The following is a 27,192-nucleotide window of genomic DNA, read 5'->3' on the forward strand; positions in this document are numbered from 1 at the left end:
TTTCTCTAATCTAACCTCTGTAAAGGTAGTCTGTTCCTCTTTCAGTTTTAGATTTTTACTTTTTTAACTAAGATATTAACCTATCTAGTAAAAGTGTTTTCTCAAACTATTAACTATAATTTTAGACATTATCTGAAAACTTAATCATTTCCAAATTCAGGACTAATCAGTTTGGATAATTTTTTTTTTTTCTTAATAAAAACAGTTTCCAACTTCAACTACAAAAATTTCTCCCAAAGAAGAAGAGAGAAAAGATGAATCTCCTGCATCTTGGAGGTTAGGACTTAGAAAGACTGGCAGTTATGGTGCACTTGCTGAAATCACAGCATCTAAAGAGGCTCAGAAAGAAAAAGACACTGCAGGTGTTATACGTTCAGCTTCAAGTCCCAGACTTTCCTCCTCTTTGGATAATAAAGAAAAGGTAATCTGTTTCACATTCTGGGGTTTCTATGAAACTCTTTAATAATTTATTTTCTAGAAACATCAAATCTGATAGGTTTTCTACTAGATATCTTTAAATCCTAGATCTCAAGTTAATTCACCAGACTTAATTATATACTACAAAATGTACCACCTTGAATAAATATATGTGTGGACTTATAAGTACTGAGAAGATCACATGTATTTGCTCAAAATATAAATTTTAGGATTATTACTAACTTAAGTTTAAAAAATCTTTAAAGAGAAAAAGAAAGAAAAAGGGGGATCCCATGAAAGTAGAAGAAATTAGTGGAGTAGAGAAAGAGGCTTGAAGCAAAAGGAGGAAGGATAGGAAAAGGCAAGAGCAGTGGAATGAACCTGACCAAACTTTCCTCTGTACATATATGAATATACTTCACAGTGAATCACCTGTATGTATATTTACAAGATGCTAATTTTTAAAAACACTATAAATAAAAGAAAGATCAGTAGAATAAAAGAAAAAGAATAAGGAAGGAGTAAGAAAGGGAAAGGGGAAATACTGGGGACTGAATTAGAACAAATTTTATTCCAGGCTTGTATACTTATTTCAAAATGAACCCCAATGTTATTTATAACTAAAATGAACTAATAAAAATAAAACCACGTGGCATATTTCAAAACATTTGGAGAAAATCCTTCACCCTACATTTTATAATAGAATATATTAAGGAATAAGTTTATTATTTATTATGATTTCACAAGTTTTCCAAAGCTTAGGGACACATTTTTTTTTCTGAATGTGATTCTACTCATATTCATTCAGTATCTACAGTTTCTTTACCAGCTTTTTGATTTGATACATTACGAGCAACTTTGTCTTAATAAGTACTTTTATTTACACTTGAAAGGCAGTATTAATTTGGAATCAAACAGATATGTCTTTTTATTCAGTGCCATTGTATGATAATTAGATTGTTTATATTCTGTGCTTGTACTCCATATATGTAGTTTTCATATGTTTCCTTGTTATCCGAAATAATAGAGATCAAATTTTTCCTCAGTTAATTTAATATTTTTTGCTTTTTATAAATTTATTGCCTAATTATTTTTCAGGATTGTATGTCAGTAAACCCATCATTGTCACTACACACAGCCATATTTGGATAAACATAATTTAGATTGTTTTGAATATTTTAATGTATTATTAAGGTATAGACTCACAAGGTTATAGATAGCTTATATAACAAATGATTAGGAATTATCAGTGAACCATATTTCAGACATTATTTGAGACAGTCTGAGAGAAGCAGAGTGTTATAGCTTGCAGTACTACATTATTTTAATGTCAGAAGTTTTATCAAAAATCCTTAAGAAGTAAAAGAAATTTGCTTTCTTATGTTTTTTTCTAATTCTAGATTTAAGGAGAATGAAGAAAATTAGTTCAACAGGCCATATTTCAGAGCTTATGTAGTACTTGATTTTTATTTATTTATTTATTTTTGTACTAGGGTTGAATTCAGGGACACTTTACCACTACACTACATCCCTAGTCCTTTTATTTTTTATTTTGAAAGTCTCACTAAGTGGCCGAGAGTCTCCCTGAGTGGCTGAGACTGGCCTCATACTTGATCTTCCCACCTCAGTCTCTAGGACTGGGATTACAGGTACATGCCACCATATCCATCAGTGCCTGGTTATTGATATGTGTCAGTTTTAGAGCTTACCTAAGAAATATGGAAATACTATAAATTGTGATAGCCTGTAATTATGCATTGTTGAATAACTGTTTCTTAATATTTTTAGCAATGACTGTCTTCAGCACACAATATTATTTTCATTTGTTTTTTTTTTTTTCCTATTGTGCAGGAGAGAGAGAGTAAAGGAGCAAGGCTTGCATATGTTGCACCTACTATACCAAGACGTCTAGCTAGCACATCTGACATTGAAGAGAAAGAAAACAGGTGAGTTTATTATGATTTGCTTCATGCCTTTACTTTAAATCTTTGTTATCTAGCATCAAAATTAATACATAAGTTTTGTATTTATGTGAGTATGGAATCTGGAAGATATAGGGGATGTTCCTGATAGAACACCAGGTACATGGTCTTGGGAGTTCAGGCTTAGTACATTTATACAGTACAGCAAAGAAGGCCATATGGCTGGAACAGAGTACAGGGAAAGTAGCAGCACAAATTCTCTAAACATTTCAAACATTTGGAAAGGGGGAAAGAAGAGAGGAAAAGCTCAATCAGTTTCATTATTTTCCTTGGTTCCTTCCTATTTTCAGCACATTTTAGAGTTTGTGAACTTTTTAATATAGTTGTAATCACATTATAACATCCATTTGTGTGCCTGGATATTTTTTTCACCTAGCATCTCATAATCAATCTTAACATGTTAGTATATATTCTCAAAAAATATTATTTTTCATCAGTGAATTATGCCATAGAATAGATCTCCTGCTATGGGCATATAGTCTAATATTTTGTGATCACAAATAATATTTTTGTAAATATCTTAATTTTTTCCCCATATTTAGGATTGTACCATGGGAATAGAATAATTACTCTCACTTATTGGTAAATGTACCAACGTATTTTCCCATGGGATTCTATTAGTTTCTGCTTCTACTAGTATTTATTATTAGTGTGCAACTTTTTAAATCTTGTTTTAAAATCATCAGAATCTGAAGGGTATTCTTTTTACAGAGACTCTTTGAGTTTGCGAACAAGTAGCTCTTATACAAGAAGAAAATGGGAAGATGATCTTAAAAAAAACAGCTCAATTAATGAAGGATCAACTTATCATAAAAGGTAATAATGGAATTCTTAGATGGTTTTTATGTATTCTTTTATAAAAATATTATGCAGTTTGTTTCAAGCCCTCAGTTTAATATCAATTAAGCATTAGGTACTTTGATTAAATATTATATCTTTTCTCATATACGTAAAACTTGATATAAAGGCAGTAATGTATTTAAAGATGGGTGGGTTTATTTTTACTTATGCCTTTCTATGATATATTTAAACTTGATATATTATGAAGCATTTTTCATAGGAATTTATTATATAAATAAGTAGAGCAACTGAAATAGGTCAGTGTCTCTATTTAAGATCTGGTCATCATTCAGTGGAATATTAGTATTATCATCTTGAAGAAGAAAATAAACCCTATAAATTAATTGTCTGCTAAAAACAACTGAAAAGAGTAAGAAATGAACAAGTATAATGGAGGCATGGGTCTCTCCTAGGAATCTGAACCATAGCCAGAAAAATTTCCTGGTGTGGGGCATGGTATCATACACCTGTAATCCCAGCCACTCAGGATTGAAGCAGGACCATTGAGAATTTGAGGCCAGCATGGGTAACTTAGCAAGATCCTGTCTCAAAAAATGTTTTAGAAGGACTGGAGATGTAATTCAGTAGTAGAGTGCTTGTCGAGCATGTACAATACCCTGGGTTCAATCCTCGGTACCACAAAAGAACAAAAATAAGTGTTATTTCTTTTCTTTCTTTATTTTTTTTCCTAAAAAGTAAAATGTTTTGCTTTTCCCTGGATAAAACCACACCAGTGCATTTCCTTCCTTCCTCCCTCCCTCCCTCCCTCCCTCCCTCTCTCTCTCTCTCTCTCTCTCTCTCTCTCTCTTTCTTTCTTTCTTAGTTGTAGATGGACAGCATGCCTTTATTTTATTTATTTTTATGTGGTACTGAGGATCGAACCCAGGGCCTCTCACATGCTAGCAAGGGCTCTACTGCTGAGCCACAACCCCAGCCCTACCAGTGCATTTTCTTAGGACCCATCTGGCATGACCATATGATCTTGAATATTCCAGAAGTATGAAATATCAAATCAGATTATCTTTGGGTTTTTTCAAAGGAGTTGGAAGCAGGCAGTAAAATGATACACTACTTAATTAGTGAAATCATCTAAACTCTAGCAAGTTGTAGATGCAACTCTTGGTGCTGGAGCTGGTGGTATATTTAGGAACACAGTTTCTTAGATATTTCCTGGTCTTGTGAATTTGTATAATGTATTAGACATTAAATATAGAACACACATTCAGACACATCCTATATAGATATGACTCTTTCCTTTAGTTGCTCCTTTGGTAGAAGACAAGATGATTTGATTAGTTCTAGTGTTCCAAGCACCACATCAACACCAACAGTTACCTCTGCAGCTGGGCTTCAGAAAAGCCTGCTTTCCAGCACAAGCACTACTACAAAGATTACAACGGGTTCTTCCTCAGCAGGCACACAAAGCAGGTAAGTTACAGATACATTTTATGTTCAGGTCTACTGTGTGCTTATGTATGTGCATGCATATTTGTTTAGAAGATTGTGGGGCTCTGGATTTTTTTCATTTATCTTACTAAATTTATTTCCAAACAAAAATTGATTCCAAAAAGAAGCAATTATGCATGTTTGGGGAAAACAGAATAAGTTCCTGAATTAGATTGTTTAAAATGTAAATTTCTCTCTTTGACATCTCAGGGTGAGCTTTTTGGTTCATAGTTGAAAGATGTCTCACCTTGTGTTTTTAAAAAATCCATCCCTGTAGTCACATGTGTTCAGCTGCTAGAAAGTGCTTTCATTGTTTAGCTGTTTTCCTTTTCTCTTTTTGTGTTGCTGCTTATGATGCTATAGTACCTCAAATCGTTTGTGGGCTGATGATAGTACTGAAAAAGAAAAGGACAGTGTTCCTACGGCAGTGACCATTCCTGTTGCTCCAACTGTTGTAAATGCTGCAACTTCTACCACAACCCTGACTACAACTACTGCTGGCACTGTCTCCTCCACATCAGAGGTCAGGGAGAGACGCAGGTGTGTAAAGGTCCTAACACTACTGCTGATATGTTTGCTTAGTGATGAAAGTTGGTTTTGTTTTTTGTTTTTTAAATTTTGGGAAGTTGACGACCATCTCTCCAATAGACTATTAAATGAAATACTCTTATGTCAGCTTGAAACTATTTAAATTGAAATAACTAGCAATTATTAGTATTTAGATTTAGTAATCCATCTCTGAGAGAATTAATGTTTTTGTTTAAAGGCAGTAAGCCTCATAGTTGCCTTCTTACTTATTTTTCACATTATTTCCTCTTGTTATTTAGAAATTTGATGAATGTTAAGCTGTTTTGAAATTTTCATCTTAAAATTCCTTTCTGGGTGTACCCATCCAGTGGTAGAGTGCTTGCCTAGCAAGGCCCTGGGTTCCATCTCTAACACCACCAAAAAAAAAAAATATATATATATATATATACACACACACACACACACACACGTATGTATAAAATGTATAAATATATATATTCTTTTGGTGATGGAAGGGCTCTTTTTATAGGTATAAGCCAAATTTAGTTTTGTAAAATACATTCAGTTAATTCTTATAGATCTGGTACAAAGAATCTGAATTTATTTTATGTGCTTAAATGTACTTAGGAATATTGTTCACATCTTCCTGCTGCTGCCTATTGAAATGGAATCATAGATGTAGGAAGGAGCTTACTTATCTTTTGTGATATCTTTTTGCTTCACAGAAGGAAACTGAGACCCAGAGATATTATATGACTATCCAATTTTGTATAGTTGATTAATTGGTGTGAAAGCTGAGATACACCCCAGGATTGTAGAATCAGTCCGGTTCTTTCTGCTATGTCAAGCACAGTCCCTAGTTTTGAATTTTATTTTTTCCTCTTTAAAAGAAATTGAAATCTTAGTACACTAAATATCAGCTTTGTTTTTATATTATATTCTTGGAAAATTAAATTAGCTACATGACTACATTTTTCTTACTAAAATACTGATGGGTTTTTGTTTCTATCACAGTGTTATATACAAAATGCTTTTCTCGAGTGCCTAGTAAATGTGCTTTGCCTGTAGTATTATGGCCTAATCATAGTATTTGTTTTTTGAATATATAAAACATAACAAGTTATTGTTAAATATTTTCTTTCCTATCATAGCATCTTTAGTTATTATTAGCATATTTAGATTTCATTCCTGTTTTAATGGTGAATTTTAATCAAACTTATATAACACCACTGTAAATGGTTAGCACTTTTTTGAGTGGAATACTAGCATATCATGTTCATTTTAATTATTATTTTCTACAAATTTAAGTCCAGTTTAGGTTTTTATGGTGCTTTCATATACCAACAGACATTAGAGGATATCACACATCATTCTTACTTACCCTTAAAGTAATCCATCATTTGATCAAATTTATCAAAATAAGTTTGTAGGCTTAGCCTGTTTTTGATGGATGTGTTGAAGAAGAGAAGTTCTTCATTTTTTAATCCTTACGTACTTTTTTTTTTTTTAAAGCAGTGCTAGGACTTGAACCCAGGGCCTCTGTACTGAGCTACACACCAGTCCCTTGCTATGTCTTGATCCTTAAGATCAGAATTTTCTTCTGTAAAAAGGAGTACTTGATTTATGTAATTTTTAACTCTGGAATACTTTCTGTCTCCAGCATTTCATGCTTTTAAAAATTTCTTCAATGACAGGTAAAACCTCATGACTATCTCCCAGAATCATCAGTTGCTTCAGAACAAATTATGAGGATTTTTGGAGGGTGCCATGGTAGGGATAAAATCCAGGGACTTCTGCATGCTGAGAAAGCTCTTTATCACTGAACTACAACCCTAGCTCAAATTATGATTCTTGATGTCAGATTTTTGTTTCTTTGTTTGTTTCTTTCTTTTGGAGAGAGTTGAATTTGACTTTTAGAATCAGTCCTAAACTAGTTTTAATGGAAGATATTAAAGATTGAAAATTAAATTTTTGATAAATTGTTAGAACAATGCAGATTCTAATAACATAACAAAATGTGTCTGCTGACATTGTTTTTGGTCTTATTGTAGAGATTTTGTTTGTCTTTGTTTTAATGATGTTTGCAGTATTATTAATGTTTGTGTGTTCTTTAATGTGAAATAGTCATTTGCAGTTTTTAATACATTGTTAGCTTCTGTTTATTATCAAATTTCATCATTGGTCCTAAGTGTTTATGGTTCATAATTTGCCTTAAAATGTATATATGATAATTTTAAAATACATTGTGGCTGGGCTGAGGTTGTGGATCAGTGGTATAGTGCTTGCCTAGCATGTCTGGGGTTTGATTCTCAGCACCACATATAAATTAACAAATAAATAAAGGTCCATCAACAACGGAACAAAGTATTTTAAAAAAATACATTGTGACTGAAAAAGATAAATCGACACATTTATACCATTAGGTACCTTACCATGCCTTTAGGATTTTATATAATATTTACTACACACACTTTTAAATTTACACAGTGTTCTTGAATTTTCCTGTTGCTTTTTATTAGACTGTGTTGAGATTTCCTGTTTTTCTTAGTTAAGAATTCCAGTGTATTAATTTCTGTTTTGTAAGTAGGGAGAAGCTAGATTTAAATAGGTGGAGCATAAATAGCAAATTCCTTGACCATTTTAAGTATTTGTAATTCTCCAGTCTTTTCAAACTGCAAAAGAGTACCTTACAAATAACTTCATACTTACTTGGAACTGTTGCTTTTGTATAACTACTCTCTTCCACCATTTTTTCCTTGGTTCACCTATCTCCCATTTGCCCATTTGTATTTCTTCTGGAAGGAATAAAGCTAAATGATACAGAAAGGGCTGGTGTCAGTTTTTCAAAAATGTAATTTGGTTGAGTAGCCAAAATAGAACTATTATAAGTATTTTAGCTAATAAATATCAGTTAAATTTTTAAAATGTAGAATAATTGAATTTATAAGAAAAAATACCTTATTGAAAAAACAAAATGACCTTTGAGTTGCTCAGAATAATCTAAGACAAATTACACACCCTGTGTAATGAGAAGAAAAAAGTGTAGTTAGACACTATGATACAGCTGTAATTAAGGCAACACTGGAGTTTGGCTGATATAGTCTACCATCTTATTGATAATCAATTCTTTGGAATTGAAGACATAAAATATATATATATATATATATATATATATTTTTTTTTTCTGTCCATTCTATTCTTAGAGGTCTGTCTTCATACTTTACGTAATTACTCCAAAAGAGGAGACAGGAACTGAATATCAGGTGGTGACTATCAGCTATAGGAACTGTGTTTTAAGTTACAAATTAATAGGCTAGATTTCATGTTAATTTAAGACAAATACATATGGAAAGTTTAAGTGAACAGATCTTCTATAAGTTTTTCAGAAAACTTTTACTTCTCTCCCCAGTAAGTGTGATGGGTTTGTTAACTTTTCAAGACATCTTGTAAATGTATTAAGAAGGGATCCAGGCCCATTGGAAGAGAGTGTGATAGTTGATTGGTGTTATTTGCCATGGTGGGGTAAAAAGAGTAAAGTGGCAAAGCAGTTTCTCTCTTCTAAACTAAATGTGAAAATTCAACCATGTAGAGTTGTAGCCAGAATTCACAGTGCATGTTCATTCTTTCAGAATAGTTCAGGTAATGCTGAAGTGATATATGCATCTGTGTGACCTATTTTAAACCAAATTAGTTACCACTTTAGGTTTGATCTTTTATTTTTTTATTCTTTTTATCTGGTAGAAGTTCAAAAGAGGCAGTTAGTATATAAATAAGAATTAAACTCATGAGTGAAAAAAATAGATTGTATCACATTTTTCAGGCTGAATTTCCTAGAAACACTTTTTCACATTTAATAAATGTGCCACCAAAAGAAGAAGAAAGATTCTGTACTTGAAATAATTTGGGGAAATATTTAAATAGGTTACTTCTCTCAGTACACCTCAGACCCTTTAGTAGTTTTATGATTTTCCTAAAAAGGATCGGAATGGAATATTTATCATTTCCCAAATTTGTATACCTGTTTCTACAGAAAAACAGGTCTTTATTTTTTATCGTATCCCAGAATAATGTTTCGTATACATTATACAATCTTAATAACAAGATTGTTGATTATTGTCTTTCTCCTTTCATATTACTTGCTCCCAGAAAACTCAGTTAAGTTGTTATTAAAAATAAAATCTAAGTAAAAGTCTGAAAACTTATAAACAGTTGATAAAATGAGCTTTATAAAACAGTGGGAGATGGCTGGGGATGTGACTCAGGCTGTAGCGCGCTCCCCTGGCATATGCGGGGATGCTGGGTTCGATCCTCAGCACCACATAAAAAAATAAAATAAAGATGTTGTGTCCACCAAAAACTAAAAAAAAAAAAAAAAAAAACAGTGGGAGAATGAGAAGTGTCAAGCTTAGTGTAGCACCAGAAGGAAGAGCAGGCAGGTCCTCACAGATGTACTCATATGCATTTGTGCGTTGGTACAGACGAAAACTATATGTAGCAGAATTTTAAATAAGATTGTCATGGGCCAGCCATGGCTGTGTGTGTGAACTATGAGGGGCCTGGACTGACGTTGCCTCTCTGTTTGGACTAGTGATGTGTGTGTGTCCTTTTTGCGCACTCTGCCTATGATCCCCATGAGATGGGCATGGCTTCCCAAGATGTCAGTCAATCTGCTGATGGCAAGACATCAGGAAGCTAGACTCAACCCCCTGAAACCTGACCCCTTGCCTCATTTGTCTTCCCCTCAATAAAAAGGGCTTCAGAAAGTTTTCCCCCTCTTTCTCCTCTGCCTTGCCCCCCTTGTGGGAGTAGTGGCTGAGGAGCCCTCACTGAACCCAAAGAAAAAGGTACTTTCTGTGTCAGTGTCCTTATTTAGTCAGCCCAAATTCACCTGTAGTGACCCTGACTGACTTAGTCGTGTGACGCAGTATAAGATTCTGAGAGGAAGCCAAATCAATGAAAGATGGACAACCAAATTTTATTATTTAGTTTTAATTCCTGCTTTTAATTCTACTTTTAGTATAACAAGTTTATTTAAAGTCACAGAAAACAATTAGGTATTTTTTATAATTTACTATTTTTAAAAATAGTATGAAATTTTAGGTTATTTACATAAGAACTAATATTTTAGTGGAAAGTAGTTAAAAGAGAAAATTTTACAAAGTAAATTAAAAGTATGCCTTCTTGATTAGGTAAATGTAATCTTACAATAGCAAAAAAAAAAAACAGGATCTTTCTGTATTTAACAACATCAAGATGAAAACATGATAAAGAGAAAAAATGTAGTTATTTTGTTACAAGATAGCACAAGTTACTCAAATAGATTCTCAGACCATATCATAAAAATAACTTAAAGTGCAGTTATGATGAAATTTTTATCTAAGTTTGCTAACATCTCAGTAAAGTAAAACACTCTCTTGAGAACTTCTTGACTTAAAGATCTTAAGTGAGAACTTCTTCATCTTAGGGTTAATTATCTAAGGATTTAATACCAGATAGTGAATCGTGCCCTCTAGTTTTATCTTTGAAACTCTTGATTCAGAGAATCCAGTTGTATATCTTCAAACTCCTGTGCCTCATATACTAGGTTTTAGAGGGTATATAGATAAAATAGAAGGCATAAAACAGGCAATAAATCTAGAAGTTTATTGTGCTCATATAAATAGCTTAAAGAGCAAAATGAATTATAAATTGAGATGAATACTGAAGCTAACAAAATATATAAAATATATATATACTCTTATAAAGTAGCATTAAAAAAAAAACTCACCAGACCATTGGGGTTTGAAGAGGAAGCCGGTGGCATAAATTAAACTTAATTAACTTAACAGAAAAAGTATTCTGTTTCCATAAGTGTTCTCAGCAAAATGTAAATTAGATATTAATATAATTAGGTTGAATTTCCCATATAATACTGATTATTAGAGCAATGTATTCATGATGTATTTCAGGAATCTACCTTATCTTTGTTTGTTCAACACTTTATTTAATTGTTAACTTAGGACATATATTTTACCATTTCAAAGTTTCTCAATTCTTGTTCATTCTCTTGTTCAAGAGTATGATGTGTGCCAACCACATCATTAATAAAAAAGCACATTGCCAAGAGTGTAGTGGTGCTGCTTACTCACCATTTCATAGTCTAAATTTTGCCATCAGTCCTAGCTACTGTGCTGAAAGAAGGCATTGGCAGTCTAGAAATCAGTCAGATAATTTCACATGTCATCTAAAATTACATTACAAGAAACTGAAAAAGGGAATTTAAGAGGAATGGCTTAAGAAATTAGGACTCTAGTGCTAGGGCTATAGCACAGTGCTAGAGTGCCTGCCTTGCACATGTGAGGCACTGGGTTTGATCCTCAGCACCACATAAAAATAAATAAATAAAGATATTTTGTCCGTCTGCAACTGAAAAAAAAATTAAGAAAAAGAAAAGAAACCCTAGAGAATAAACAATTTAAAAATGAATTTGACTATCACTATTTGCGGTTGACATGATTCTATACCTAGCAGACCCAAAAGGTTCTACAAAGAAACTACTAGAGCTAATAAATGAATTCAGCAAAGTGGCAGGTTATAAAATCAACACACATAAATCAAAGGCATTCCTATATATCATCGACAAATCTTCTGAAATGGAAATGAGGGCAACCACCCCATTCACAATATCCTCAAAAAAAATAAAATACTTGGGAATCAACCTAACAAAAGAGGTGAAAGATTTATACAATAAAAACTACAATACCCTAAAGAGAGAAATAGAAGAAGATCTTAGAAGATGGAAAAATATACCCTGTTCATGGATAGGCAGAACTAACATCAAAATGGCGATATTACCAAAAGTTCTCTGTAGGTTTAATGCAATGCCAATCAAAATCCCAACAGCATTTTTTGTAGAAATAGATAAAGCAATCATGAAATTTATCTGGAAAATAAAAGACCCAGAATAGCAAAAGCAATTCTAAGCAGGAAGAGTGAAACAGGCAGTATAGCGATACCAGACTTCAAACTATACTACAGAGCAATAGTAACAAAAACAGCATGGCACTGATACCAAAACAGGCGGGTGGACCAATGGTACATAATAGAGGACACAGAGACCAATCCACAAAATTACAACTATCTTATATTTGACAAAGCATGCAATGGAGAAAGGATAGCATCTTCAACAAATGGTGCTGGGAAAACTGGAAATCCATATGCAACAAAATGAATCTGAATCCCTTTCTCTCGCCATGCACAAAAGTTAACTCAAAATGGATCAAGGAGCTTGATATCAAACCAGAGACTCTGCGTCTGATAGAAGAAAAAGTTGACTCTAATCTACATATTATGGGGTCGGACTCCAAATTCAAGTTTAAAACAAGAATCAACAAATGGGACTTACTCAAACTAAAAAGTTTTTTCTCAGCAAGAGAAACAATAAGAGAGGTAAATAGGGAGCCTACATCCTGGGAACAAATTTTTACTCCTCACACTTCAGATAGAGCCCTAATATCCAGAGTATACAAAGAACTCAAAAAATTAGACAATAAGATAACAAATAACCCAATCAACAAATGGGCCAAGGACCTGAACAGACACTTCTCAGAGGAGGACCTACAATCAGTCAACAAGTACACAAAAAAATGCTCACTATCTCTAGCAGTCAGAGAAATGCAAATTAAAACCACCCTAAGATACCATCTCACTCCAGTAAGAATGGCAGCCATTATGAAGTCAAACAACAACAAGTGCTGGTGAGGATGTGGGGAAAAGGGTACACTTGTATATTGCTGGTGGGACTGCAAATTGGTGTGGCCAATTTGGAAAGCAGTATGGAGATTCCTTGGAAAGCTCGGAATGGAACCACCATTTGACCCAGCTATTCCCCTTCTCAGACTATTCCTCAAAGACCTTAAAAGAGCGTACTATAGGGATACAGATACATTGATGTTCATAGCAGCACATTTCACAATAGCTAGACTGTGGAACCAACCTAGATGCCCTTCAATAGATGAATGGATAAAAAAAAAATGTGGCATTTATACACAATGGAGTATTACTCAGCACTAAAAAAATGACAAAATCATGGCATTTGCAGGGAAATGGATGGCATTAGAGCAGATTATGCTTAGTGAAGCTAGCCAATCCCTAATGCCAAATGTCTTCTTTGATATAAGGAGGGCAACTCAGAACAGAGCAGGGAGGAAGAGCATGAGAAGAAGATTACCATTAAACAGGGACGAGAGGTGGGAGGGAAAGGGAGAGAGAAGGGAAATTGCATGGAAATGGAAGGAGACACTCACTGTTACACAAAATTACGTATAAGAGGAGGTGAGGGGAAAGGGAAAAAAGAGAGAAATGAATTACAGTAGATGGGGTAGAGAGAGAAGATGGGAGGGGAGGGGTGGGGATGGGGGATAGTAGAGGATAGGAAAGGCAGCAGAATACAACAGACACTAGTATGGCAGTATGTAAAAATGGATGTGTAACCGATGTGATTCTGAAATCTGTATACAGGGTGAAAATGGGAGTTCATAACCCACTTGAATCAAATGTATGAAATATGATATGTCAAGAGCTTTGTAGTGTTTTGAACAACTAATAAAATAAATAAAAATGAATTTGATAACCTGTCTTCTAGTATTTGAAAACAGTATGAGTACAGAAAAACAAGTCCCCACTTTTGTTAAATACATACATACATAAATGCTTAGAACTTAGCCCACTAATGTATTAGGACACAGGGAAATTTTTAGGGGGAACTGGAGAACTAACATTGAATAAATTATTTCTCAATAGAAGTTAGATTATGACTTTTTTTGGATGTTGTTTGGCTAAGAAGAAGAGTTTCCTCAGTTAAAAACAAACCAAAAAAAATCACTCCCTGTTCATTCTGATAAGTTGGTCTTTTGCTAAATGAAATGTTTTTACCTCTTCAGTAGAGGTAACATTTTTAATCTTCAGTTCCTGAAATCCTTCTTATAAATGTGGTTCTTCCTTAAAATTAAATAATTTGGTTAAAATGTAATGAGGAAAAAATTAAATTGTAATATGTCAATTAATTTTAAGCTAAAAAGAAATAGAGTATATTCAGATGTTTTCTGAAGATAATTTTTCTTAAAACATGAAAAGCTAAACTTACATGTTTAATTCACATACATTGATATAAATTTATATTCACAAATATATCTCCACCTAATAATTTTTCTTTACTGCTATAGATCATACCTCACTCCTGTTAGAGATGAAGAATCTGAATCCCAAAGAAAAGCAAGATCTAGACAAGCAAGACAGTCTAGAAGATCAACACAGGTATATTTAATATGTATAATTTATAAAACATGAAATATATATAAACACACATACTTAATATGTAATAAATTTTCTTTTACTTTGCTGTGAAAATATTGATGTCTATATACTAATATGAATAAATTTTGAAGGTAGAAGTCACTATAGAAATACTCCCATGGTTTTGTATATGATTATACTATTAATATTATATTCTTGGATTAGCTGTATGCCTTTGTATCTTTTTTAGTATTTTTTTTTAATTCCCCATTTCTAATTTGAGTTCCAGGACACAGTAAGTATTGATAAGTGTTAGAATTAATCAATTAAGGCTGAGGTTGTAAGCTCAGTGGTCAGTGGTTGAGCGTTTGCCTCAGGTTCGTGGGGCACTGGGTTTGATCCTCAGCAATACATAAAAAATAAATAAATAAAACGAAGATACTGTGTCCATCTGCAACTAAAAGAAAAAATTTAAAAAATTAATCATATATGATCTTTATTTATTAAAGAGTTCTGTGACTATTTGGATGTAGGAGGGGGTAGAGAAAAGGCTTCTTAATATTAAGTATGTCTAACAGCTAATATGCAATTACGAGAAAAATGTCTCCCAGGTTAGTCATTATCTTCTTACTTCCTCTTTATCTTGCTGATTATTATATATCCCTTTGTGTCTTTCCTTTCTTATAGTTGGGGAGCTCCACAGCAGTTGTTTGATTTTTTACCATTACTCACCCTTCAAGCTGAACTATTCATATTGAAATCTTAACCTTAGCTTATTGTGTGTGTGTACATGTATATTTACATATACTTCACACACTCATAGATATAAATGTATGTAATGTATTATGTAAACAATGTATATTTTGTCTTTTCTTCCTCTGATCTTGGGAACAATTATATTCCTATCATATATCTCTTTTTTGTTAATAAAATTTCTGAATACTGAGACATTTTCTTACATTTATAACTTTCCCAGAATTTATCCTTGTGCTTACTCATGGTGATACTTCTTAAAATAAATCACTTCGCTGCTTAAAAACTATTTCAGTTTTAAAAACTGAATCAATTTCAAACATGATTATTTGACATTTAATATATCTTTATAAAATATTCTTTCAAAAGGACTTTTAATGCATCCCACAATTAACTTATCCCTTTTTGTGTGTAGGGGGTGACATTGACTGATCTTCAGGAAGCTGAAAAAACAATAGGAAGAAGTCGTTCTACCAGAACCAGAGAGCAAGAAAATGAAGAAAAAGAAAAGGAGGAAAAAGAAAAACAGGATAAGGAAAAACAAGAAGAAAAGAAGGAGTCAGAAACATCTAGAGAAGATGAATATAAGCAAAAATATTCTAGAACATATGATGAGGTAATAGTATAGCTGGGTTGAATAGGATGAATAGTTCTTATCATTCTAAGTATACCAGAGATTTATATACCAAGAAACCTTACATAGAAAATGTGAAAGGATTTTAGCTGGCATTCTGAATTACTTTTGCATGATTAGAAAAATTACTTTTCATTTGAAATGAATCTTTAAGTGTTCTATATGTTTATTGTATTTAATATTTCAAGTGGATTTTAATTTTAATGTTTCACAGACTTTCCCACGTTATAGACCAGTATCAACTTCAAGTTCAACCACTGCATCCTCTGCCCTTCCTACAATGACCAGTTCACTCTATGCTTCAAGTCAACTAAACAGGCCAAATAGTCTTGTAGGTATAACTTCTGCTTACTCTAGAGGATTAACTAAAGAAAATGAAAGAGGTAAGAAGACTAATTTTGAAAATAATTTGTTTCATTTAAATAATCCTTTGAATTGATTTTTCCTAATTGATAATTAGGAACTAACTGATACAACCTAAACGGTTAGTTATCTGCCTAAACAGAAAGAATGTGAGGTTGAGAAAAAAGTAGAAAATAAATATAGAAAATGATGTGATCTGTAGTTAATATGAATCTTTATAATCTAATACTTTACAAAAATCTTCGTGTCTGCCTACAAAGAAAAGTCAATACAGAAAACCTGATGGGTGCCTATTTCTTAGAGTAGTTTATTGGTGTAGCACTTTTCACATGCTTTAAGCTATTTCTTGCCTACTTTTTAGAATATTTTCTTGTGAAATTGTTTTAAACTAAAATTACTTCACACACTTAATGTCCTTGTGAAACTGGAGAATTTGAAATGAAACTTCATTCACTTATTCTGTTGGTGGATAGAATGTTTTAAGTTGGAGGCCTCTGCAGCCAAGAAAACCCAGTTTAGTGTTAGACAGCTAATTACAGCAAGGGATGCCTTCCATCCCCAGCTCCAGTTGTAACAGCCAGCCAAACCTGATTCTTTTCCACTACCATTGAATGGTACGTTATAGCCTTCAGTATTGCAGCTCTGAATGGCAGTTGTGCTCTCCAGTATTGTAGTAGACTATAGCAGCTTGCTACCAACTTCTTCTAAGTTCTTGTCTTGCAAATTCAAAGAATGAAATTCATGGGGTAATGGAAGACCAGAGAGAAAGGAGTAGGCTTTTTTCCAGGCATGAAGAACAGAAGCAGAACTCTTGCAGGGGCAAGAGGATAACCCATGGAGGTTGCCCTCTGAGTGTGCTAGGCTAGGAGTTTATTTAGCATTTAGTTGATGCTGTTGATTCAGATTTATGCTAATCAAGGTTTGGAAAAGCAGTAACTCTATTGGTTAACTTTCCATTCAGGTCTCATTTCTGGTTTTGTTTGTTTGCCGCTCAGAGGAAAGTGGAATGTTGAGGTTGTTGGATTGTGGATGCTCAGGGCAGTAGTGCTGTACAGAGCAGATATCTGACCTGGGCCAGCACACCTCAGTCCCTTACTGGTGTGGCAGGCTCAGAGTCGATGGACCACACTCCAGGCCATGTGGGCCACAACTCTGGGATGACTTCAATTACTAAAACAAAAGTTTCATGAATTCTTTAAAAATGGATTTCTTTCTCAGCTGTATATATTGGCTCATTAATTTTTATTATTACCATTTCCTATTTGATATAAACTTTCTATTAAAATTCTAATTATTACTACTTTATATTAGAGGTGAATGTTAAATAAAATGATTCCTAAATATAGGCATTTTATATTTTAAAAACTAAATCTTATAGTGTTACTTATGATAATATCAGTAATTATGTACTATAAACATCAGAAAAATAATTTTTCTTAATTTCCAGATAGATTTTCTTTTGTTAATTATTGAAATGGTTCACTTCTTTGGGTTTGATCCTTAGCACCACATAAAAATAAAAAATAAAATAAAGGCATTCTGTCCATCTACAACTATAAAAGGAAAAAACTACTATGTGTGAGACCTATATAGTACTTGTAGACATTTTAAGCCACGATTTAGGGACATTTCACATAAAATTTCAGATTTTTTTGGCTTTTATTAAAAAGTTGAAAAATTTGGCAACACGTCAGCAATCGACTAGAGCTAAGTAGTAACATTTACCCATTCTCCCAGCCCATTTTAACTTAGTTATTCCAAATATCTGGATGGGCACTGTAGGCATTGGAGTTTCAGGTTTTTGTTATAAAATTATACTAAAACAGTTTTAAGAACTCCTCTAATGCTGATTTTTAGTTGTCTTTTGCTGTGACTCTCTACTAACCACACAGTCTTTTATAAATCATTTTGTTTTCTCTATGTCTACTTTTTAAGCATATTCAAAGACTCTAATATTCTTGTAATGTATAAGCCTAAGGTAATTTTAACTGTTGCAGGGAAGAAATAGGAATCTTAAGACTAATATTTTATGTTGATTTATTTTTAATTAAAGTAAATACATTTTACAGAACAAAATGGTATGCTCTTAGATAGTATCTAACGGAAATGAAAAGAATACCGTATTACCGCTAAATGAGGACTTGCAGTAGTAGAAGCAGAAACTGATAAATTTACATGATTCCTGTTACCTGTCCCATCATTAAGATAGGTTTGGGGGTTTTGTTTTGTTTCACTTTTCTTTGGTTTTCTCTTGAAGTATTATTTAGGCATAACAACTATCTCCCTATCACAAAATAAGAACTTCAGGATTCCATCTCTCTAGCAAATATTATTTTGTTTTGAGCAAATTTTTTTATTTTAAGCACTAGGAAAATGAAGATGATTCATTCTTATCCTGATATTTACGAATGTATCTAGGTGCTGGGATTGTAGTTCAGTGGTAGAGCACTTACTGGAACATGTGAGGCATTGGGTTTGATCCTCAGCACCACATAAAAATAAAAAATAAAGGTTTTGTGTCCATCTACAACTAAAGGATTAAAAAAAAAAGAATGTATCTTAACAGGAGATAGAAATGTATGTTTATATGAAAGTGTATAAGGAACAATGAGAGAGGAAAAATTAATTATGATTTGTGAAATATAGGAGGCTTCACAAAAGAGGCTGACCTAGAATTGTTTTGATATACACCTTTTAAAATACGGTCAAGTTACATTTTTATCATATGTTTTATTTCAATCCTTAACAGAGGGAGAAAAAAAAGAAGAGGAGAAGGAAGGTGAAGATAAATCACAGCCTAAATCCATCAGAGAACGACGGAGACCAAGAGAGAAAAGAAGATCTACGGGAGTGTCTTTTTGGACACAAGATGTAAGAACCTTTTAAAACTAGTATAGTATTTTTAAAACTTGATTGTATACTTAATGTTTCCCAAAGTACATAATAACAATCACCTATATGCCTCATTATTATATATTATTAAATTATATATTATTAAATTCATCACTGTACTTTCTCAATTGAGTCTGTTAACTAAGAAAAATTCTTGATAAAAATAGTTAGACTTTTGGTATCATGTACAAGCAATTCTGTCCCAACTTTGCAATAAAAATTATAATAGCTGCTGCTCAGAGTACATATATTGATTATTATGTAATTACTAAACTGCTTTATTTTAGAGATTCTTGAAAGGAAGAGAGGTTGTACATATAATTTTGTTTTCACAAATATTTTAAGATTTATATAACAGTGATTTCCATCTCACGAAATGCCAGGTAGAGGCTCTGCTTTCTTTATCAAATTTCTACAGTCAAGTAAAAATTTTTATCCAGATCCCCAGTTGCATGCCTGCCAATACTATTCACATACAAAATGAATTATGAGGAAGCACAGTGAAATTTATAGTGTTTTATTACAACATATACCTATGGAAGAACAAAACAATATGAGTTTTATCCTCTTTTTTTCCCATTTGTTTAAAGAAGAAACCTTTCATTGAAGTTCAGTATATATATGCAAAAACAGTTCATTAAAGTATAGCTTAAGGAATTAGTGTTAAAAAATAATACATATATCCCCGTATTTTTTCTCTTGAGCTTTATCAATCCTCATTTTCATTGTCAACCAGTATCCTGATTTGTAACAGCATAATTAGCTGTTTGCTCTTGAAGAACATTGAATAGAACTGTAAATTTTGTGATGTTTTAATCTCTTTTACCCATTTTTCTAAAAAGAAATAAAATTATCTGCTTTCCCATTGAATTGACCCTTAAATCATTACATGTTCCTCTTTATCTATAATGTTTTATCTTAAAGTTTGCTTCTTTGGAAAGCCTTCTTTTGATTAGCCTGTGCATATATATCTTTTCTATACTTTTATGTTCTACTTATAACAATGTATTAAGGGCAACATTTCTTTGAACAGGTTTATCTTTTAATTTCAGTTCATATTCATTTATTAATATATTGCATGTGCTACAAATAACATAGTTTAAAATATATGAAGAGTTAAGATACATTTTAAAACTGCATGTTATTTGTAGTATATGTAGTTGCACAAAATATGGGAAAGTATTAAATGGAGTTAAAGAGATTTAATATTTTTTATTGGCCATGATGTGAATAAAATATTCACATATGATTGGTTGTTTTTTTAAAGTTTCTTTTGATCAGTAATATTCCCCCTCCCTTTTTTTAAAACTTTTTTTTTTTTTTTTTTTTTTTTAGTTTTAGTTGGACACAGTATCTTTATTTTGTTTTTATGTGGTGCTAAGAATCAAACCCAGTGCCTCATGCATGCTAGGTGAGCACTCTACCACTGAGCCACAATCCCAGCACCTAAAACAATTATTTTTGAAGGAGCTGAGTTATCACATCTCTGAAGGGTAATTTACCATAGTCCTCTGGGTTTGTTTTTTGTTTTTTTTTTTAATATTTCTGTAAATTGGTACTTGGAGTTAATGAATTGATCAGATTCTGGTTTAGTAGTCCTTAAACAATGTATTTTATTCCTCCATCAGGAAATATATAATGTCTGGTTGATTTTAATGGATTGCCCACTAACACTTTTCATAAACAATAAAATAAAACCTTGTATTCTTAGCATCCTATCATTTGGTAAGTTTTATTACTTAAAATTATTTTCTCAATAATTCATATGTATTGGAAATTACTACATAGGCAAAGCTGCTTAGTATTTTTTCCCCCAAATTTTATTGAAACCAATTCTTTCTTTAAAAGTACACTTTCTGGAATCGTGCACTTGACCCTCATTATAAGAATCCTTCCTCAAACCCATATTGGCAGTCCCACTGTTTTTTAATTTGAGCCAGCATTGATTGAGTTCTAATCATCCATCAAAGCACAGGACTCCTGTTATTTTTATTGCCCCATGTTTGCACCTTAGCAGACAACGTACAAAAATCCAAAGCTTAAAGAAAGGGTGGTGTGTAGTCAGGCAATTCATTTCTCTATCGTAATATTTGTTTCCTTTTCTTAGTTACAACTTTTTAGGAACTCTGAGCCTTCCCACTTTTTTCTTCCCAGTTCCTATGATCTCCCATGAAACAACAATACATAAAGGCAATCAGTTGATGACATACTAGTGGCAACACATCATCATTTTCTCTTCTTCACTTATTAACTAACTTCACGTACTTTTTTTGGTGCTAGGGATTGAGCCCAGAGGCACTTAACCACTGAGTCACATCCTCAGCCCTTTTTATATTTTATTTAGAGACAGATTCTGTTGAGTTACTTAGGGCCTTGCTAAGTTGCTGAGGCTGGTGGTTTTTAATTTTTTAATTGTAGTTGGACACAATACCTTTATTTATTTTTATGTGGTACTGAATATTGAACCCAGGGCCTCGCACGTGCTAGGCGAGCGCTCTACCACTGAGCCACAATTCCAGCCCCCAAGGCTGGCTTTGAATTTGTGATCCTTCTGCCTTAGCCTCCCAAGCAGTTAGGATTACAGGTGTATGCCACTGCGCCCAGCTCACATATCAAAGTAATAACTTTTACAAAGATTCTGTGTAATCTTTGGAATACTTCTGTAAAGTTTATATCCTCACTTTATGTATGAGGTAACTGTGGCTCAAAAATTTTTAATTTGCCTTAAGTCACACAGCTGAAAATAACTGTATTAATATGAAACTAGGTTTATCCAGTTTAAAGCCTGTAGTATTTGTATATTGAGCCTGGGCCAGATATGTTTGCACACCAATTTCTCTTTTATATTTCTTGAATATTTGAAGGCATAATCTGGAATTCTAGACATTTATCATATTCTGACCTACATTTTCTATTCCATGTACTCCCAAGAAATTTCTAGAAGGAACCCCACCTAAACATAGTAGGACTGTTGGGAAACTCTTACTAAACTTAACAAATCTAGCTTTTATTTACATAAAATAATTTTTTGTGCTGCTTCATGATATTTGAGTAGCTTAATAGTAGTTAATTGGAGCATACACAGTATCATAATATAAAGTAGAATATCTTCTTTCTTTCTTACCTTAAATTTCCATTTCCTTACCTTCAATAGAAATGTGTTTCCTAAACCACATGTTAGATAGGTTTTTGTCATCATATATGCTAGCCTACTTAGTTTGTGCCATGCCAACAAAATAGGCTTTCTCTAAATAGGATTGAAAAGCTCCCATTAAAAATCATTTTTTTTTAATTTCATAAATCTATTTTAGAGTGATGAAAATGAGCAAGAACAACAATCAGATACAGAAGAAGGATCCAATAAAAAAGAAACTCAGGTAAATAGCATTATTTTTGTATTGAATAATATTCATATTTATAGGATTACTTTTGAATTGTGTTTAATTTATAGTAATTCATACAAAACAGTTATTGCATATTGTACCTATCTACAGAGATACAGTATCAGTGATTGCTTAAGGGTTAAAGGTAAAAGGACTAAATAGGGACAAACAGGATATCTTAAGAGGTAATAGAAGTGTTCTGGATCTCTATTGTAGTACTAGTTTCATGGATGTACAACACCTACCAAAACACATCAAGTGGACATAGTTTATTGTATAATTTAACCTTTAGAGCTGAGAAGAAAATACCTAAAGGATACTTCTCAGAAGTAGTGGAAATCTAGAAGTAGCAGACTCAGATTTTTATTTCTATAGATGGTAAAGTTAAGTTCTAGAGGAAATGGACCTCTAACTTTCTTTCTCCAAAGAACTTTTATATTGATTATTAGAAATGATACTCCTAACCATCTTTTTTTAAAAAAGGCTTTTTTAACCCTCTCAGTAGTGATGAAGGGTTTAAGGCAATTTTGAATGACTTAAGGTTGTACAGATAACAAGCAGTGGGAGTTTCTTCCCCTTGCCTTTTTTACCCTCCCCATTTGCTATTGTTTGGGTATGCAGAAAGATCAAATACTTTAGTTCTATTCACATCGGGACTGCCAACATGAGTTGCCACTATCTGGCCTGAAATAGCATCTCAGTCATGTTGATGTTATCTTCTTCATTTTGTCTTGGGGTTCCTTAATAGAGATAGCACAATCCTTTCAGTCTGCATGGAAGTATGTAGAGTAATGTAAAGCGACCAAAAGCTAGTTGCCTATGGTATGTGACTGTATCATTCCCATTAGAGCCAAGTGTTCCTATTTTAACTCAAAAGATACTTTTATAGGGTGGGGGCTATAGCTCAGTGGCAGTGCGCTTGCCTAGCATGTGTGAAGCACTGGGTTCGATCCTCAGCACCACATAAAAATAAACAAATAAAGGTATGCTGTCCATCTACAACTACAAAAAAAAAAATTAAAAAAAGAAAAAAGATACTCTTATATTTAGGTAGTCAGATAGATTGAGGAGTGAATTAGTACTGAGGGTAAATTATTGCAGGGGTAAAGCTTTGTCACGTCTGTCAATTAAACCTTTTGCATATCAGTTGTTAAAATTCCCCCAATTCATCTCTGTCCCCTTCTTTATTATATTCTATTGTAACAAATTCTCCCATCATTTCCTTTCCCAGTTGTACTCTATGAATTCCCATCTCTCAAGGGGTAAAAAAGTGGACAGGTAAACAAGAGAAAGGAAATTAGTAAAACATTCCCAGCTGACACTTCTAACTGACTTATCACACAGACCCACCTTCCTCAAGCTGGGTGGAAAGGAGAAGTTTCTGACTTACAAAGGTGTAACTTTGAAGCATATACTGTGTTTAAATTTTACTGTAAAAATTATGCATGAAATACATTAAGATTCTTAGAACATTGTTTCTAGAAAAAAAGTTTTCTTAGTTCCAAACAATTTAAATAATTTTTGTCTTAAATAGAAGAGTCTATAGATCTTACTTTGTGCTAGCATTCTTTTAGTCACAAGTAATAGAAAATCCAACCCAAACTGGATATCAATACATTATTGTACTCTGGTAATGTTATATAGTTTTATATGTTAGCTTCGTCTTCAAAATAATTTATCTCATAGGTATGGAATTATAGTTGGCTTAGGTTAGACATGTCTACCACTGAGGTGTTAGGGCCATCTTGCTCCTAGTATGGGCTATATATTATCATCTCATCTAAACCTTAATGACTGCTATACCTTGAGGAAAAGGAAGGATGGAGTGAAGATGCTGACCCACAATGTCTTCTGCAATACCTTACTACAGTTCTTCTCCCAATAAGTATGCTGTTCTCTTTTGAAAACTAACAGCATTAGCCCTAACTTCTTTGAAAAAATGTGAGGAGCAAAATTCTTCTTATGTCACTTTCTGAAGTGGGCTTATAATTACCTCAAAAATGTCTTCAACAACAAAGCTTCTAAACAGTTTTTTAATCCAATCTAAACACATTGACAGATGACTTTCTGGCATGTGTTTGATTGAAGAAAAGTAAATTTTTAGATGCTATGAAGTCACTGAAAAGTTCTGAATTACATGTAAAACTGAATTTACTTTCAGCATATAAAAATCAAATTAAGATGAAATTTTATAACATAATTTGAATTACTTTGTCATATCATTGTTCATTATTTCCAAAAATTGGGTTTCTGTTGCTTTGGTTATTGTGATTTGTTTTCCTTAAGCTATTGAATGGTAAAAAATTTTAGCACACAAAGAACATTGGTGATAAATCAACTTAAAACAAGTATGACACCAATTTAAAAAAAAGTTTTGATTATTTAAGCATGTAAAGCTGGAATATAGCAGAAAAGATACTTTTATTAAACTTAGATGACACAAAGTTGTTCAGTTTAAAAGTAAATAATTGTAGCCTTTTCTAACATTAAACATTTAATATTTGAGGATCAGTAAAAACTAAATAAATAAGTATATTGAGACAAAGTTTGATATCCTTTTTATTATTGAATGCCTCTGTGTCTTTTTAAAACTGCATGTTACTTATATGACTTTATAAAAGTATATTCACAAATCCAGTATATATACATACATACATTTATACATACATAAATGGGGAACAGAATGTAATGAAATTTAAAATTTTACAAAAATAAAAATACAAATGACCAAGAAGCTGCAAAATGTATTCTAGCTCATTAATAACTAAAGGCATGACAGTGTAAAATGGAAATTGATAAAAAGTTAATAATGCCCATATTGGTATGACTACTAATATGATATATGTGCATGATCACATATATAAAGTCTTAGAACTATAATAAATTGAGCTTTTTTGGAGATCAGCTTTACAATACATATCAGAAGCATTAAGGAGATGTTCATTTGTTTTTAAGTTAGCACTTCTGCTTTGAGAAATTTTTTCCAAGGATATAAATCAAGTATATGAAGATAAAACTAGCAGCATTGCCTGTAAAGCAAAATAATGACAACACTCTAAATGTCTATTCTCAGGGAGTAGATTAAATAAAATGCATGTGCATAAATAAGTATTTTGTGTATTCACATAAATCTTGTATGTATGAAAAATGTTAGCAGTGGATATCTAAGGGATGGACAATGAGGAACTACAGAGGAACTTTGTATACCATGTACTTTTATGAACTTTTAGCAAACAGAAAAATTAGAAGAATATTTTTATTCTGGAAGAAGGATTTTATGATATAGGGAGCAAGGACATGCTAAGTGAAATAAGCAGAACACAAAAAGACATACTACATGATTACATTTATGCATACATCTATAGAAGTCATACTCAGAAAAAATAGAATGATGGTTCCCAGGCCTCGAAACCAAAAATGAATAAAATTGTTGTTTTATTTACTCTGTCACATAGTAAACTTGACATTTCTTAAATGTAAACATGTCACTTTCTTTTCCTGAGTATAAGTAATAGATACTTTTTTTTAGTCTCTCCTTATTTTTTCTTCTAGTTAAAAAACTACATGTGGTGGTGTTTGTATGAATTCACAAAAGAAATTCACAAATGTAACCATATGGTATTGTGCATATAAAAATATACAGTGATGCTTTTATTCTATAATTTCATTCTAACAATAACCACATTAAAGCATATTTAGCAAATTGTTTAATAGTGTGAAACATTGTTAATGTCAATTAAGTTCATTTGTTCAGTCATCAGTTAATAGTTTAATGAAATGAAAGCATCAAATTTAGTATGCCTGTTTTTTTCTTTTTAGACGGATTCCATTTCTAGGTATGCTTTACTTTTTTCTCATTTTTATCTTTTCTAGAAATATGTTGCTAATATTTATGTATTTTGTAAGTTTATAATGAGTTGGGCAATTTTTTAAAACCTATAGAAATTTAAATGACCCAGTCCCTATTATTAGCTTTTCTTTGTTAAAGGCTTTACTTTTAGTTTATTGGTCATAGTAAGTCACTATAAGGGAAGAAAGATTTTTCCCACATCTTTGCAATAGTGATACTTTTTTCAGAGTTTCCTAAGTTATTTCCGCTTTTACTGTTTCATTATTAACATCAGGGACTGATGAAATACACACTTATCCAAAAATTTATTTGGTTAGATATTTAGTATCTCTTCCCTTAACCCTGCTTTAGTAAAAGAAAATGAAGATATGTTTAAAAGTTTCATCTAACTCAAAATTACTGTCCATCAGTCTATTCTCAGTTTATTTCTCTTACCCATAATTGTTAACCAAAGCTCTATAAAAACAAGAATGTGTTTTATATATTGATGATTCTCTTAAATTAAAATGCAGAAACCATAGCATTTATCAGAAAAGGTAACCTGAATTCAGAATTAGATAATAAAAGGATTCACAATTAAAAGTAAAGATATATTCTTCCTGATTAGGGCAAACCCCACTATCTATCACTTTGGATACACTGTATTTTATCAAATCTAAGATGTTATTAATTTAAAACATCAGCATATGCCACTTACAAAGGAAAGGTGCTGCCATTTAAATTATGCTATCAATTAAAAGCCACATTTTGATGTCAGGGATGTTAAAATGTGGGAAAATACATAATTTGAAACTTTATAAATAGTTTATCAAATGTAAAACCATCTCTGAC

The 27,192-nt window shown here is 32.3% G+C and overlaps 1 protein-coding gene across 11 annotated transcripts in view; it reads left to right on the forward strand.

The window, feature by feature from the left end:
• Positions 1–27,192, forward strand: part of Ppp1r12a (protein phosphatase 1 regulatory subunit 12A) — a 137,142-nt gene that overhangs the window by 96,268 nt on the left and 13,682 nt on the right. For 7 of the 11 annotated variants that reach the window (XM_026396973.2, XM_026396979.2, XM_026396976.2 and 4 more), the window contains 11 exons: positions 206–421; positions 2,269–2,363; positions 3,111–3,215; positions 4,500–4,667; positions 5,049–5,225; positions 14,417–14,507; positions 15,655–15,855; positions 16,088–16,256; positions 18,986–19,107; positions 22,440–22,505; positions 26,331–26,347. In XM_026396973.2, coding sequence (XP_026252758.2) covers positions 206–421; positions 2,269–2,363; positions 3,111–3,215; positions 4,500–4,667; positions 5,049–5,225; positions 14,417–14,507; positions 15,655–15,855; positions 16,088–16,256; positions 18,986–19,107; positions 22,440–22,505; positions 26,331–26,347 — 1,427 coding nt within the window. The remainder of the gene's footprint in view (positions 1–205; positions 422–2,268; positions 2,364–3,110; positions 3,216–4,499; positions 4,668–5,048; positions 5,226–14,416; positions 14,508–15,654; positions 15,856–16,087; positions 16,257–18,985; positions 19,108–22,439; positions 22,506–26,330; positions 26,348–27,192) is intronic. The other 4 variants (XM_026396986.2, XM_026396980.2, XM_026396981.2 and 1 more) reach the window with 3 other exon arrangements.

This window comes from Urocitellus parryii, chromosome 5 (assembly GCF_045843805.1).
Source record: "Urocitellus parryii isolate mUroPar1 chromosome 5, mUroPar1.hap1, whole genome shotgun sequence".
NCBI classification, from domain to species: Eukaryota; Metazoa; Chordata; class Mammalia; order Rodentia; family Sciuridae; genus Urocitellus; species Urocitellus parryii.